The sequence below is a fragment of the Pieris napi genome, chromosome 13 (genome assembly GCF_905475465.1).
Source record: "Pieris napi chromosome 13, ilPieNapi1.2, whole genome shotgun sequence".
Taxonomy (NCBI): domain Eukaryota; kingdom Metazoa; phylum Arthropoda; class Insecta; order Lepidoptera; family Pieridae; genus Pieris; species Pieris napi.
In genome coordinates, this window is record NC_062246.1 from 9,830,183 (window position 1) to 9,847,381 (window position 17,199).

At 34.2% G+C, this 17,199-nt stretch overlaps 1 protein-coding gene across 2 annotated transcripts in view; it reads left to right on the forward strand.

Moving 5' to 3' along the window:
* The window catches only part of LOC125055613 (fatty acyl-CoA reductase wat-like), a 39,980-nt gene that overhangs the window by 20,390 nt on the left and 2,391 nt on the right, over positions 1-17,199 (forward strand). For both annotated transcript variants that reach the window (XM_047658071.1, XM_047658072.1), the window contains 11 exons: positions 9,216-9,331; positions 9,957-10,079; positions 10,679-10,863; positions 11,030-11,113; positions 11,536-11,645; positions 12,262-12,347; positions 14,078-14,193; positions 14,778-14,900; positions 15,711-15,830; positions 16,166-16,356; positions 16,748-16,814. In XM_047658071.1, coding sequence (XP_047514027.1) covers positions 9,216-9,331; positions 9,957-10,079; positions 10,679-10,863; positions 11,030-11,113; positions 11,536-11,645; positions 12,262-12,347; positions 14,078-14,193; positions 14,778-14,900; positions 15,711-15,830; positions 16,166-16,356; positions 16,748-16,814 — 1,321 coding nt within the window. The remainder of the gene's footprint in view (positions 1-9,215; positions 9,332-9,956; positions 10,080-10,678; positions 10,864-11,029; positions 11,114-11,535; positions 11,646-12,261; positions 12,348-14,077; positions 14,194-14,777; positions 14,901-15,710; positions 15,831-16,165; positions 16,357-16,747; positions 16,815-17,199) is intronic.

The window sequence follows — 17,199 nt, forward strand, 5'->3', positions numbered from 1 at the left end:
AAAAACCTCGGTTTAAATTTTTTTACACTCCTGTCTTATATGGTATAAAGTATTAACTAGAGACAAACATGGAAACAGGAACTTAATTAAGCTGTTTTTAACCAACTTTAAAGCCGGAGGAGGTTTTAATTCGATGTGCATTTTTTAAAGAAATTAATTATTATCTTAATTTTAATACATAAACATCGCCTTGGCGGTGACATTGGTAACATTTAAATTTTTAATTTATTTATAATTATCGCGCTAAATAACAATTATACACTTATTTAAACTTAACGTGCGATTAAAACGCGGAAGCTTAGGTTAAAAACAACGTCAATAAAACGAATTGTATATTTTAAGGTCCTTCGTTCTCTGTAACTTCCGATAGCGTAGTGAAAGCGATTACAAAGTTTTTATGAAAATTCAATATTATTAATATATCTATAGCGAGCTTAACTGTTGATACAAATAATTAGTTTTGTAGTCGGCTACAGGGTGCGGTCTGATCTGATCTGCGGTTACTTTTTTAAACCCTTAAAATATTTATGAAATTTTCTGAGTAAATTTAGCAATTTGAAGGTCAATTGTATTTTATATAAATAGGCCTATAGAAGAGGAATAGGAGATGATCCCTCAAAATTTCATAGAGCGGTTGATAAACTCTATGCCTAATCGTATGAGAGCTGTCGTAGATGCCCATGGAGGCAACACGCGTTATTAAATTAAACCTTTATTTGATAAAACACGTTTTTTATTAAAAAATCAACTGACTTCATCAAGGCGCCTACCCGACTTGTTAGGCGTATCTCCATGTGGTGTGGTATTCTAAATTCAAATTTAAAACAATACGATCGAAAAAGATGGTAAAATGTATCAGGTTCAAAACTGCATAAAAACTTTTTACTCGACCTAATATAAATTTTTAGGTAGGACCAAAAGAAACTGAAAATGCAAGGTGGGCCAATAGATGTGTCCAGAAGTATATTTAAGTTACTCTCTGGTCTGTGATATGTTTTCGGATTAATAAAACAAAACTAAAATGCTTACAGAACAAGTATAAGGTTAGTGCTCTTAGCAGGGTCGTGCATTCGAATCTCATGCACCTATGGGTTTTTCCTACTCTGAAGGTAAACACCTTGCAGACCGCGAGGACTAGAAACACTGGATTATTATTATTATTTAATTCCCGAAGTCTGGATAAAATAGTTTCAAAATGATCCAAAAATTATATAAACACTAAACAGTTTATGGATTTTACGATATTTCATAACATACACAATATCATAAAATGCATTAGGTACTATTTGTCACTTCAATCATAAAGATCGGTATAGGCGGATGCGTTATCTGTTTTAAAAACAGGTTGAATTGTACAATTGTTTTTTTTTCAGTCATAAATTATGATACAAGTGGCCAGTGTCATTTCTTACGTAGGCTATTTGTCAGAAAAAACGAAGGATAATCTTTTTTTTTATTTTTATTATTATACCTTTATACGTCAAATGATATTGGCCATTTATAAAAAACGAAGCAGCAAGGTTTCTTGTTCTATTCTTAAACCAGTTAATACAGCAATTATACAAATAAATCATATTCTTGAAGGACTGTCTCAGGGTTTTCAATACAAGTTATTGTTTTCAACAAGTCTTAAGTAATTACTTGATTATGGATCAATAATATAGATTCACCGAACACACGAGAAAAAACCGGTTTTCTCGACAAATAAGTAGTGGTGATATTAGAACACTACGAAAACTTTGTATTTACATATAATTTTAAAATTCATTGGACAAGCAAAATTTGTAAATGTCAAGTCTGGGGTTTTTGTTCTATATTTTTTGCCTCTTCTATTACATAAGTCAATGCGCAGAAAGAAAAACTAACGATGATTTATTAAATGATGAAGTTACCTCTAACTAAAAAAATATTGTATTAATTGAACATTTAAATAACTTTTTGAACCAAGTAGCTTATGTACGGATGCTCTAATTGAGATATTTACCGGTAAATTACAATAAAAATATTCTAAAGATAACATCTAGGAAGGAAGTAGGAAAAAACGTAAATAATTAAGTTAATTTATTTATTATATAAAAACTTCCAAGTAGTAATTAACTCGTCTATTGTTCAGAGATAGATAGGATTTGTGATACTTTTCTTTCGAATTTTAAACAGAAGTCGCGCGCAGTAGGCACAAATAAGCAAAGCAACGTATTACAAAACAATAAACAAATCAACAACAACGTTATATATACCAATACTACTGACTGCCGTATCTCTATGGTCTAAAATTCAACAGTTCATACCTTAATTGTAAAATTAAGATATTCCAAAAATGTAGCCCTCAAAATACATGACCTAATATCCTTTAATATATCCTTTATCTCTATATGGGGCAGAGGGTGTCCACAGTACGTCGCTTTCGGTCTTGAGCCTCGTATAAATTATCTATTTATTAAAAGCCCCGCCAACAAGGCCACACACAACAAAAAAACAGCATGGAAGAAGTTATAAATTCAATTGAATTTCCCCTCAATCCAAGTCTTTCCGGCGTTTGCCTCATCAGCAACTGTACAACCCCAGGGGGGTCCCCACTTGGGACGGCCACACTTCCGCTGTCTTTACGGGTTCCAATCCAGCACCTACTTGGAGATATAAATGGAATCTCTTAAAAGTGTATGGCTTATCCATTTTGATTTGGGTCGCTTGATCTGCTGGCTAATCGGGGTTTCTCGGCAGCGCTCCCATAGTTGCTCGTTGGGAACAGAAACCAGAATACGGCGCAGACAGCGGTTGACGAAGACTTGGAGTCGGTGCGAGATGTTTTTGATGTCGTTTACATAAAGCAGCACATATTTGACGTTGGATCCGAATAAATTTTTTAAAATCCATTAAGTATAAATATTCAAAATCTGTAGTGTTTTTATGCGTCAATTTATTGTTGCCTTTTCCTTAAATGCTGTCTTGACCTCACATTTTTGTATCTAGTTTCCTTGATAATTTCTTAATAAGAGTTCTGTATCTAATTTTCGATTTGTGGGTAAACTGGTTTACGATGTTTACCTTCACTATAAAAGTAAATACATATATCAATTATTGCACATCCGGTTCACTAGAATCTCTACCGTAATTAGTTTTTGTCTTAAAATTATTGTATAGCTAATAAGTATATTATGGCTAATATGCAATAGGTATTATGTTGTGATCATCACGAAACTGATCTTGGAATTTGCAGTCTTAGAGGTTGCGCTCTAATCATTGTTTTTATGTACATATACAGGATATGAATGTTATATTCATATGACACTTGCCTGTTTGTTATAATACTATATGTATAAATTCTCTATTATTATGTGGTAAAAAACCTTGCATTGTTCGAAGTTAAGGAATTTTTAATTATATGTATAATCCTTTAAAGGAAATACATCTGTTCGTTAATTAATCCAATATTGTGTTGATAAGAATTTGTTTTTAACTTTGAAGCCTTCATAACTTCAGCACCGTTTTTGTATAAATCTGTAAATCAATTAAGTTTAATTCTCTGCTGTGAGCATGAAAAACGCTTTGAGTGAATCTAAATTAAACATCTATGTTTTTTAATATACATACATAAGAATAAATAAGTAAAATAATACGGTGCGCTGTTAGTGGTAATCCAGTAAGAAGGTAATTGTCTTTGGTTTTCGCAAGTACCTAGACCAGTGTTGGCCTAGTGGCTTCAGCATGCGACTCTCATTCCTGAACTCTGAGGACTTTCTGTCTATGTTCGCATTTAACATTCGCTAACCCAAAAAAGCGACATGTTTCAGGCACATGTGACTGATCACCTACTAGCCTATTAGATTGACAAATGATCGTTAAACAGATACAGAAATCTGAGGCCCAGACCTAAAAAGGTTGTAGCGTCACTGATTTATTTTTATTTTATTTTCTGTGCAAATACCTACTACAATTTAAGGTTAACTTCTAACGAATCACGCGAATTTATTATATTTACATAAATAGCTATTTGAGTGCTACCCAGCAATAGTCTGCTGGAGCCCCATCCACAGACACACTATTAGATTTTATCTATCTACTTGGTTTTTAAAAATTATATTTTAGTCTGTGCAATCTCGTTTGGATTGAAGCAAAGACAATGAAATTAATTAATTGTCTTTGATTGAAGCCAATTTAAGTGTTACCATATTGACGCCATCTTTTGCCGCGAAGTGTGTTTTTTGCTTTTTTTTCGTTTTTAAAGACGGTAAGTATTTGTGTGTGAGCGAGATGGAACCACGCTTTTTTGTTGCTTTATATTTAGTACACGCATTTTATTGATTTGCACATAAAAAGAAACTTGAAGAAATAATAATTCTTGTATTTAAACAGGTTTGTCGCTTTTTGCATTTTTTACTGTTATTACTTTTATTTACTACATATTAGTGGAATTTTTAGTTGCATATTAGTGTACAATATGGACAAAGCCGTTCTACGGCCCATGGTCTATGTAAATCTAGTTACATACTTGTGCACTGTCAAAATATTAGACCGATTTTGAAATAATAAAGTTTCCAGCCGTGCGATTCTGTAACTCACTTTTCGAACTCTCACAGCGGTTTTCGCAGCGGCGGTCGCGCTCAAATCAGTCGTAAAGCTAAAAGCAGTCATTTTACGATTTGGCATTCTGATAAACAATAAATTACAAGAATCCTTATTAGAATGCCAAATCATGAAAAGTGAGTAACAGAATCGCAAGGCTGTTTGGAAGGCATTATAAAACATTTATCCCTTATATATGTCTAGAGTACAAGGATTGGCCTTGTACAGTGATACTACGACATACGAGTTTAATTCTTCCCTTACCTTGATTGTATGTGGTTTCTAAAAGCAATTTTCCCCATTGAAAACTGCTATTAATCCGTTCCAGCACCCAAAACATCACATCAGTTGTGTTTAAGTGTTTTTGAATAAGATGATTTCACTATTTAATTCCAATAGACATCAGCCCTGCGATTCTGTAACTCACTTTTCGAACTCACTCAGCGGTTTTCGCATCGGCGGTCGCTCTCAAATCAGTCGTGAAGCAGTCATTTTATGATTTGGCATTCTGAAAAGGTGGGAGCTTGTAGTTTATTGTTTATCAGAATGCCAAATCATAAAATGACTGCTTCACGACTGATTTGAGAGCGACCGCTGATGCGAAAACCGCTGAGTGAGTTCGAAAAGTGAGTTACAGAATCGCAGGGCAGCTTCTTTAAACCCAAATAATATGTGCTTCGAATACGAGGGAAACAAGCAAACAGACTGTGGTCTAATCTTGAATCGCTCTTCCCAAGCAAAATATCGCTCGCTCGGCTGCTCGGATCTTGATACACTCGTAAATCGAGGTACCACTGTACAAATATTTGCAAATCGTCGCTGTAGAATGATAACCTCGTATGTCCAGAGAAACAAACATTACAGGAAACGAAAAAAAAAATCATTTCGTCAATGTTCGTTAAAATATTATTATGTGTTTTTATCCATAGTTGTAGATGGTAAAAAGGACGTATTTACTAATAACATAAATAAGTCCTTACTTCATGAATACCAGTTAAATGTAATAAGAGTCTAAGAATAACAAACAAATTATTTTTTTACATACGAGGTTATCAATCTGCAGTTTCTGCAGAAAAAACCTTTCAGAAAGACTGCAAGTCTTAGGGTAACGCAGAGTCGACACTTGCCGTTAAGTAAAACCATATTTGACATACTTAGCTCGAAGCCCCAAACAGCCCTGCGATTCTGTAACTCACTTTTGGAACTCACACAGCAGTTTTCGCATCGGCGGTCGCTCTGAAATCAGTCGTGAAGCAGTCATTTTATGATTTGGCATTCTGAAAAGGTGGCAGCTTGTAGTTTATTGTTTATTAGAATGCCAAATCATAAAATGACTGCTTCACGACTGATTTCAGAGCGACCGCCGATGCGAAAACTGCTGTGTGAGTTCCAAAAGTGAGTTACAGAATCGCAGGGCTGAACATTGCCTTAGGCCTCAAAAGGCTCATATGGTTTCCGATTCATCTATTATAAATTGTATTTTAATTATTTTTTCACAAATTTCAGATGGAAGAATCAGTCTCAAGGCCAGTCGTGTGGTAGAAAAGATTGTACTATAGTCTACTATTATCTCTCATTTGTAATCGGTGTTTGATTTTTTAATTATATTATTTAATGATTGCATTGTAGTTTTATTTTGAATAAGTATAGATGCTTTAAGCAACAATAACAGTAACTCACTTAACGCAAATTATTATGGAGAAGCTTTGTCAATGAGTACTTTCTTCATTTAAGCCGTGCATCGCCAAAATCAGCAAAGCACTCGGAAGCTTTCTGTGTGAGCTTCCATTGGCAGCGATATAATGTTTGAAGAACTTTATTTCTCATTACAAAAATTATTTTTTATTTACATGAGAAATTTAATATTATATACGAACGAGATACACGTCGCCATCAGCTAGCCCAATTTTAAGTCTAATGGGCTCATTCTGATGTGTATCTTTAATGCCCTTTTGAACTGATTAATCACGCTAATGTTACGAACCTTAGACGGCAACCGATTAAACAATTGCACACCCTCATACCTAATAGATCTCTTTAAATAATTTGTGCGCGGCTTTGGCAAGATAAGCAAACTCGCTCGACGAGTATAACTTAACATCAGACAAGGCTTTTGTTTGCCTCCTGTTCTAAATAAAAATCAATTCAAATCAAAGAATCGATTTGGATTTGGAGGAGGCCTCCGCACTTAGACGCACTTTTGGTTCGTTGAGCGATATGTTCTAGCTAGTTAGCCCGCCTAGCTCCTTCTAGAAGCTCAGAGATTTCGCAGGCTTCACGGAGCGACGTCAGGAGGCCGTATATAGAATGACTAAACTTAAATGTAACTTGAAGTATTATTCTCCTAATTAGTGTTTTAATTTGAGGTGTTTTACTATCTTATTTTACTAGTAACGGTATTTTATTTAACAAGTATTACGTCACGCAATTTTTGGAGATTATTGGCCCCCCCTCCATGTAACGCGCCGTAACGTTTTTCTGTACCCAAGTATAGTAAAACGTTTCGTAAGCAGTGACTCTTTATACCTAAAAGTTACCATTATGTGGTGTAAAGTACCTACTGGGAAGTCGAAAATAATATTAACGCGTAATTCAATCCCCGCCCCGCATCATAACGTTTTACAAAAGGACCACCCCCCAAAATTTATTGAACGGCGTCAGATAATATTTTCAAAATAATAAGCCAGACCGTTGACCATGACATTTTATATTTTTCTAATAAAAATAAATTATATCGTATTACAAAGCAATATAAAAGCAATATATTTAGTAAATTAATCGATTATTCTTGTGATGTGAAAAATATCATATCCGCTATAACTTTATTTAAGTTTATTTATTTATTGATATTCTAATTAAAAACTACAAAATAAACAGTCATAAGAATTTAATAATTTTTTTCAAACACACAAATATACAGTATTTACCATTTTCTTAACCTACATAGTAATAATAATAATATTTCAAGTTAAACCAAATGTAAAAAGTTTGGTCCTAGTGGCGGTGTACCTTTAACGCTGAATTTCCTCCCTGTATCGCGTTACTTATTCGTCGAGCGAGAAAAGCACCAGCTCAAGGGTCACAGGTACTATCTACCAGGCGCCCACTTAGAAATTAATTAGGATAACAGAGTTGAAAATATTTACACATTAAAAAATGAACTATAGGCACAATTACTTCTAGTTGCTAAATAGAAGTTTAAGCGAAGTACGAAGTACAACTTTCCTAAATATCGATTGAAAAATGCACGTACCTCCGATGAATATTTTACAAATGCAACATCTGAATAAATATACATGATTTGTAACAACATAATTAATTTTTTTTTTCATCTATCGCTACAAAATACATATTTTAAAATCAACTCACTAAAATAATCTAGACCTTATTTTAATGTATGTAAACCGTTTTTCAGATTAATATATGGAAATTGTGTGAGATTACTTCTTCTAGTACATGCTTCTAATCGTAACGCAAATTACGTACGTAATCACTACTGATTACGAAATATTTTTTGTACTTAAAAAGTTTCTTGAAATTTCAATTTAAGTCAATAAGGATATTTTTAAAGTTTTCTAAGTTATGCTTACATTAGTATTAGGCGCTCCACAATTTTATTTTTGTTTATTACCTTGTGGAAAATCGGTGAATTAATTGGTCCCTAGGACTTATCAAATCAAAATTTAGAAGTAAATGTATTACCACTTCCTAAATCAAGAACGTAGAGCAGGCGATAAGAGCTGGCAAGAAACTTTCCGCCAGTATTTTCGCTATTACGCCATGCTTTATTTGACCCATTCTCAAAAACCTCAAATTTGAAGACCTGGATTTAGAAAGTTGCGTTCCCTATCTCTGGCGTATAAGTTACTTCGAAGTCAAAGTCATCCTCTATTAAATTTCTTTCAATAGCACTTATAAATCGTATTTTTTTTGTGAACACGAGCTCGGAAAGTAGGTAAAATAGTGGACAAGAAAACGCAGTTTCTCAGAAATTTCTCAGAGAAGAATTTCTCAGAAAAATCTCTTAAGAAAAAGCACGTTTTAATTTTAAGGAAGGCTAGAATTAGGACACAGCACCGATAATTCAATTCTTGATTCAAATCGTTTAATTGTTCTTATATTTTTTATTGTTGTTTTTATTATCACTGTATTTTGTACGTGATTTCGCTGGACGTATCCGTGTGGCCGCAAGCACGGCATCGTATCATATTGTATATGTATGTACGTCAATTTGTTTTGTATCATTTGTGATCCATAAACAAATAATAATTAATTTATATGCAATTACTGTTCAATTACTTAAAATGTGTATAAATTTACTGTCATTAAGGCTATTCATATTGTTATTGTGGTTTCTATACCCGCACTATACTTTACTATTGACACATGTAATATTAGTTATTAGTTGCTAAAATAAAAATTCATTACATTTAAAAGTACTTACGTACATAATTACTTTCACACCATCGCACAGCCGAATTAGGTATTACTTAGTTAAATGTATTTAATAATTTTTATTGATTTCTAAATGTCTGAACCTTTTTGTATATATTACGTTTTCCATCTTTGGCTATATCTTTAGTTTAATCGTAGAATTATGAAAAAAATATATACTCTCCTAAAGTATTATTTATTTTGCATCTTGGTTTCAGTTTTAATAGAGAAACTCCTACGGTCATGTGGTGATTTGGACACAATTTACGTTCTTGTACGACCAAAGAAGGGTAAAGATCCACACTCCAGATTGCACGATATGTTGGATGATTTCGTAAGTATACATAAGAAAAGCTTTAAACGTGTGCTAGCTAGATGCACTTGAAAACCACAGATTATAACAAAAAATACTATATTTTTTGTATGCAATATAGACTGCATTTCTTTCATCATCATCAGCCTCTTTATTTGGTCTATTTCTGGACGTAGGCCTCCTCCATTTTTCGCCAGTACACTGTTCTGGCCTCACTATCCACTGGGAGCCAACCTCCTCCCGAGGTCTGGCCTATTAGTGGCATGAAATTAATTTCGTGACATTAGTTTTACCAATAGTTTCACGTGTAATTTAATATTTTCGTAATACATGCATTAATTTCATGAATGCAAATGAGTTTCGTGTCCTGCGCGATTTTTTGGTGAAATTAGTTTCATGCAACTAATTTCGTAATGTAATTCCGGCTTCTGACAACTTAATTTTCCGACTATTTTGGAAACCATCACCGACTAAACTGAGTTATTATAGATGCTACTGTTCTTTTCAGAGGGTAATAACAACTTGTTCTTTATCTTAAAGTCCAATTTAAAGTAATGGCTGTTGTAAACAATAAATGGAACATTTTGAGCACGTATCTAACAGAGAAGCTGTTTTCCCTATTGACTCATGTACTAAATATTTTAAGGTTTTCCACCGAGCTCACGAGGAGAACCCAAAGGGCATTCACAAAGTGGTTCCCGTCGTTGGTGATATGGAGGAACCCGGGCTAGGTTTGAGCAATGAGGACAGGAAAATGATTACATCACGGGTAAGCAGATTTTTAGCGTTATTTCAATGTTTAATTATTGATTTGTTCTATATCAACTCAAGTTTTACTTTTCCGTTTCACTCGGCGGGATATCAATGTAACTATTAATAAATAGAGCTATTTTAAAAGATATACGGTATTTACAATATTCTTAACCTATATAGTAGGTAATAATAATAATAATTAAAAATTGATAAATAGAAAAACGGCTCAAATATAATTTTTTCCAACTTTGATTTTGTTCCCTTTGGAGTAGAGACTCTTGGGTCGTGGGTTTCAAGTACACAGACGCTAATTAAAGATTTAAGTTGGCGCCTGGTAGATAGAATCGGTGACCCCAGAGCTGGTGCTTTCCTCGCTCAACGAATAAGTATCGCAATACAGCGAGTAAATGCTGCCAGAGTTAAAGGGACCAAACTTTTTAAATTTGTTTGAATTGTCTATTTCTTTATTTTTAATTATTATTATTTTCGAAAGATAAAATCCTTATAACATATTTTCATAAGTATCTGATTGTCCTCATTTCAAAACGTGTGATTTTTGAGAGCAACAATAAAATAATAGATTATCATGTCACGTAATCTGTTATGAATTTTTAGGTAACAATAATAATAAACTCGGCGGCCACAGTAAAGTTCGACGAGAAGCTTTCAGTCGCGACGGGAATCAATGTAAGAGGGACCAAGTCGGTGCTACAATTGGCTAAAGAATGCAAGCATTTGAAGGCACTCACCCATGTGTCTACAGCTTTTTCACAGACACACGTGAAGCACATTGAAGAAAAGTACGTTAATAATTAATCAGATTTATATACATCCATGTATATAAATAAATATGAATTGCTGTTCTTTTGTCTCACTAAAACTCGAGAATGGCTGGAACGATTCGGCTAATTTTGAATTTTAAATATTTGTGGAAATCTAAAAATGGAAGTTATTCATTATTTGCAGATTCTACGAGCCACCAATGTCCGTGGAAGCTTTGGAAGCGGTCGCGCAGTTAGATGACTCTGTCGTTGATCCAATATTGCCTACGTAAGAATTTTGTTTCTCAGGGACTGTGGAAATCCTTTTTTTATAAAGGGGAGCAAACGGTTTGAAGGTTCAACACACAGCCAGAAGAGCGAAAGCGTTGCCCATGTTTTAGAAGTTGATGCTGGTAGCACCGTACCGCAGTGTATTCTTTATGATAATTTAACTATCCAAACATATATTTTTCAGTACGAATCAGTACTGAGCCTTCAACCAAACTTCAAGGCTCTAACATATTATTTCAAAATACCTATTTAACTTCCGTTTTACAAAGATGTCTTCAACAAGGCCCAAATCTATGTCCGCGGTTATTCTCTATGTTGTTGGTAAACATCTTATAATTATGAGTATCACTTCGTTGTCATCATTAATTATTTTAAGGTTATTCTTAAAACTATTTAAGTGTATTAGTCGTACTAATCCAGACTCCTTGGAAACCGGCCAAACACATACTGCTTCACGAAAGCCGTCGCTGAAGAGGCCGTCCGAAAATATGGAGAGGGTATGCCTGTTGCCATACTCAGACCATCTATTGGTAAGTGAATCTTTTGGACAAGATACTGGGTGGGGCAAAAGTACTGGCACTAAAGAATTTTTTTTTATGTGACATTTCCTGTCATTCTGTTGTTGAAAATTGTGTAGTGTAAAATACACTGAAAATAAACATGGACCGTTTTACTCCCCAAGAACGTGGAATAATCGTGTCAATGTTCTTACGGAATAATTCTACAGTAGGAGACCACGAACAGGCCGTTCAGCTGAAAATATCGATGCTGTGCCTGAAGATGTGGAAGAGTGTCCAGAAACAGAGTGTTTCTTTAGTGCCAGTACTTTTGCGCCACCCAGTATAACAAAAACATGTCATAATTTAGCTCGTACTTACTTGGTATTTTTAAAAATTCACACAATATCTTAATAAATTGTAGCCTATATGTTATTCTAGTGTTTAAGCTATATTATTATAAAGTTTCATAATTTCATTAAAATCTATTCAGTAGTTTTTACGTGAAACAGTAACAAACATCCATCCATACTTGCAAACTTTCGCGTTTATATTATTAGTAGGATATTGCTCAAAATTTTAACATTTATAAGTGATATAAAATTACTTTTTTTAAGGTATGTTTTATAATTTAAGTACATTCATACAGTGATCTCGACATATGAGGAGCCAGTACGAGGGTGGACGGACAGTGTGTACGGACCAACGGGACTAGTTGTCGGTATAGGAACTGGGGTAAGTTTAAAAATACAATATCAGCCCAGTGGTTTTACCAGCAGGCTGAGTAGGATGGAGCCTAGACGGCAGATTTTTGGGGCAGCAAATTGGTGAAGCTAATTTTTTTACCTACTAGAAATGAAAAGAATCTCTGCTGTTTCTGATTTACAGGTAGAAGTCTGCAACAAATTTTGCCGATGACTTTCCCCTCTCACTTCTACATTTTTTTTATAGAACAGGGGGCACGAGCAGGAGGCTCACCTGATGTTAAGTGATACCACCGCCCATGGATACTCTCAATGCCAGAGTGCTCGCAAGTGCGTTGCCGGTCTTTTAAGAATTGGTACAATATTTTCTTGAAGGACCCTAAGTCGAATTGGTTCGGAAATACTATTTGGTGTAGCAAACATCCATATTCTAGAAGTAAAACAGTAGTTCGATGTACATTGTACACCAACCAGTAATAGACCTCTACACCTTCAGCTCACACTATGAGTGAAAAGAGCGAAATTGCAGAAAATGTATTTCCCTCTATCCCTATCAAGGTCATGTTAGTCCTTCTACTGGTTGGAGGCTGCGAACTGGATGGTTTGTGTATAATAAAAAATCAAACCCCTTTATTTTACGTGTAATTTTAACGAAATTGTTGAATTGTAAAAATAATCTTGGACATGACAATTGTAGAGGCAAGAAAAAAAACTTGACGGCCTACCTGAAAAATTTGTAATACCGCCACTGTATCAGCCCATGACTTATGAAGTACCTATAATATAGACATGAATTTGATATAAGAATAATTTGTATTTCAAAGTTTTACGCCAAGAGATAATAACTGTTCTAGTCAATTTGTTATTTAAAGTTAGGCACATCGATTAAATTGTAAACATGTAACGTGTAACCAAATACGTTTTTTAAAATGAAACTGCTGTATTTTATGAAATGTCTGATTAATTCATTATTAAGGTAGTCTGTATATACAAATAAGTTAAAACATAAATGACTTTTTTAATATTTTCTGGTGCTTTCCTCGCTCAACGAATAAGTACCGCAATAAAGTATTATTTAGCCAGCATTAAAGATAGTTGACAGAGGGCAAGTGCGTTGCCGACATTTTACTTAACTTCTCACTGAGTTTAAATGCTTGTATTATTAAGAATTTTGAACCTTAAATTTCGGCCGCTGTTATTGTCGCATTTCTTTTTTTTCTGCGGTTATTTGCAATCAGCCCTAAGGCTATGAGCGATTTTTTTCTGTGGTGCTGTCATGTGGAGTGACTTCCCATTGGAAGCATCTACTCATCTTCTGTCCAGAGCTACTGCCGGTCTTCTAACTCTAGAATATGGTGACGTTTTAGTCGACTCACATACTGTCTTATGGTGAGTTGGCGAGCAAGTTCATTCGGGTGACAGCTTAACCGCTCTTTGTATTTAGCTGCCAGTCTCCGGATTTTCTCTTTGATAGTTCTCATTTTAAGGTGTTCGTGAACTTCGTTGTTGGTTATGTACCATGGTACTTTTGCAACTGCTCTTAGGATCTTGTTCTGTTGTCGCTGGAGTAGGTATATTTATGTTGGTATCACTTGCGCTGCCCCACAGTTGGAGGCCATATTTCCAAATGGGCTTTAGGATGACTTTATATATAAGAAGTTTGTTAGTGTAATTGTCGCATTAGTTAGCATTTTTATTATCTTTTGTTTCATTTAAGATACATCTATAGATTACCAATTAAATAAGTAAAATATGTATCAGGTTCTACGTACAATGTACATGGATTTGGACAAATTGGCGGACATGGTGCCGGTGGATTTGACGGTGAACGCTATCATAGCCTCCACCTACCACACTGCTAATAACTTTAAAGAGAAGTAAGTGAGATTCTTCTCACAATTATTAATTCATATTTTCTAAACTATATCTGTATATTGTACTATAACTGTTTTGACTTTGTGTATTGTCTAAGTGTCTTTTATAATAATATGTTTATGTGTGAACACTAAGTATATCAGTGGCGTAACAATAGGGTGGCAGGGCTGGCAAAATGCCGCGGGCCCCGACCCAAGAGGGCCCTTTGAGATATTATGTTCTATGAATGAATGTGAAGTCTCCAATAATGATGGGCAATGGGCTAGCGTAGGGACTACAGACCATTCCCTCTCGCCTAAGAAAGGAGGCCTATTGTCATTAGTGGGACATATACCATGTGTAATTGAGTACGCTGAAAATCTCAAAGTTTTTTAAAATTAATTATTAACGTGACGGTTTTTACTGATAGGGCCCCATCAAAAGAATTTGCCACGGGTGCTTCGTAGTCAGTCTTCGACATCACAGTGATTGTAGGTGTCGCTATAAACCCATCTCCAGTCCACTATTCTGATTATCTCGTAATTATATATTAATAAAATAGAAACAAACAATTCAAACTTGTCTAATATTATTCACATTTTTCCAGTCAAACATCAGACATACCAATCTACAATTTCGTATCTGGTGCTCAGGCGCCCGTGACCTGGGGAGAGTTTATTGAAGCAAATATACGACACGGAATAAGTAAACCCACCACTAAGGCTGTATGGTAAGTTTTTTAACACACTTAACACACAAAGGAATAATATTAAGTTTTAAAACTTATTTTTTCATACAAAAACTTAATTGCCTAAATAGATAAATATTGCTCTTCTTGTTATATATGTTAATATGTTTGTCCTTTATTTTCTAATTTCATCCTAACGCGTAAAAATGAGATACCACAATGTTTGTCATTAATCGTTAAGAATCATATCAAACTCAAATTTAAAATAACTTTATTCATATACTTTCAAGTACACTTTTGAACGTCAGCAGAAAAAATGTTAAATTGTTTCTAAATTTACATTTCCTACTAGTTCGCAAGTCAAGGGCAAATAGCGGGCAAGAAACTCTCCGCTACTCTTTTTAATCTCCAAGTTTTGAGTCATACAAATTGTTTGTAAGGCACAGCAGCCATCAATATTTGAACTGGAGCAAATCAATCCCAAGGATTAGGAATATTTAAATAATTGTTAAATTTATAAAGAGCTTTATTGATTTATTTACGTTTAACGAGAGTTTTGAATTTATTCAGTGATACTTCTCTAATTTCGCTTGGGAGTTTGTTGTAAAAACGAATACGATTTCCATATAAGCAGTGGTTTATCTTCTGGAGCCTGGTTGGTTTATTTAGATTTGTATATTATTTTAACATTGATATATTGCTAAGACGTATACTCTCTTACATAGTTTTTTTACAGTCAGTAACGAAGATATGTCAGTCACTGAGGGTCGATCAATTTATTGTCTATTGACATATTTAAAAAAAAACAGAGTTCCTTAAATTTTATTTTAACGTTTTAAAACTATTTTTCAGGTATTATGGACTTAATCCGACGAAAAGTTACTACATGTTTTTGTTCTACAATTTCTTTTTACACTACTTACCTGCTTTGCTTATCGACTCATACTGCGCACTCACAGGCCGGAAACGGAAGTAAGTAGCTTCGTTTAAGGCAACTATACCTAATTGTTCTTAGAGGAAGACTAGCGGACCTGACAGACGTTGTCCTGCATGATATTTCAAGCGATTAGGATATTACACAAAGTATGAAAGTACCTTCTGCAGCGCCACCTGCCGGGCTGATTTGTGAATCTAAACCATTCCCAGATCCCCTTGAACACACACAAAAAATTTCATCAAAATCGGTCCAGTCGTTTGAGAGAAGTTCAGTGACATACACACTCACAGAAGAATTATATATATAAAGAATATATTCAGTTCAAATGATGACAAACGAACACAAATAATGTTATATATTTGTATTCCAGCATGCTGAAGTTCTACTCGAAGGTGATAAAACTGGCACATATCCTCTTCTACTTTTCGACACAAGACTGGCGATTCAGTGATGATAATGTGAGGGAAATGTGGCGCTCTCTGCCGTCTTCCGATAAAACTGTGTTTCCTTTCAATATGGCTGATATGTCCTGGGATTACATGACTGAGACATTTTTACTGGGTTAGTTACATAAACAAAAGAATAAATATACAGTGTAAACTCTTTATAACGAATTTCAAGGGACCGAGCGTTTTTTTTCGTTATAGAGAGGTTTCGTTTCAGGGAGGGAAGAATTAATGTATGGGTTAAACACAATAAATTTAACTCATTTTTAGGTTATAGAGATCTTTCGTTATAACGAATGACGTTATAAAGAGTTTATACTATAGTTAGGGAAGGATACAATATGATGTAGTCTTTTCAATTGTAAGCATCTGCCTTTAACAAAGGAAGATACTAACTGTTATCTCGAACTATAACTTCGTCAAAAAATGTTTTTTTTATTATAACGTAACCACTATCAAATCTAAAGCAACGCCTAGAAATTAAATAGTGTATTTTGCTTTTTTAGGACTTCGAGTGTATCTAGTAAACGACGACCTTTCAACTCTACCGGAAGCGAGAAAAAAATGGAACAGGTAATAATATTATTTAACAAAATTTCGTCTGTAAGTTCTACAAGTATTCTTTTCCAATTGTAATCTTCATTTATTATGAAAGTTTTTATTTATTTTTATTAAGTTTTTATATAGGAGTACATACAGATCAGGTGTCATAGTCGATTAATAGTAATATAACATAATATAAATAATTTAGATAACAAAACTTAAAACAATATCTCAGTGGCAGACAATTGATGTTAGAACTTGCGTAAACCAAAAGTATTATTATGACTAGACAGTATTTCCCAACGTGGGGCCCAGCCTCACATGGGGACAGGTTGATTGTTAAGGGCAATTCGAAAATTGACTTTTTCAACAATTTCCTAGTGATTTCTTCCTAAAACCTATCATTTAAGCTTTT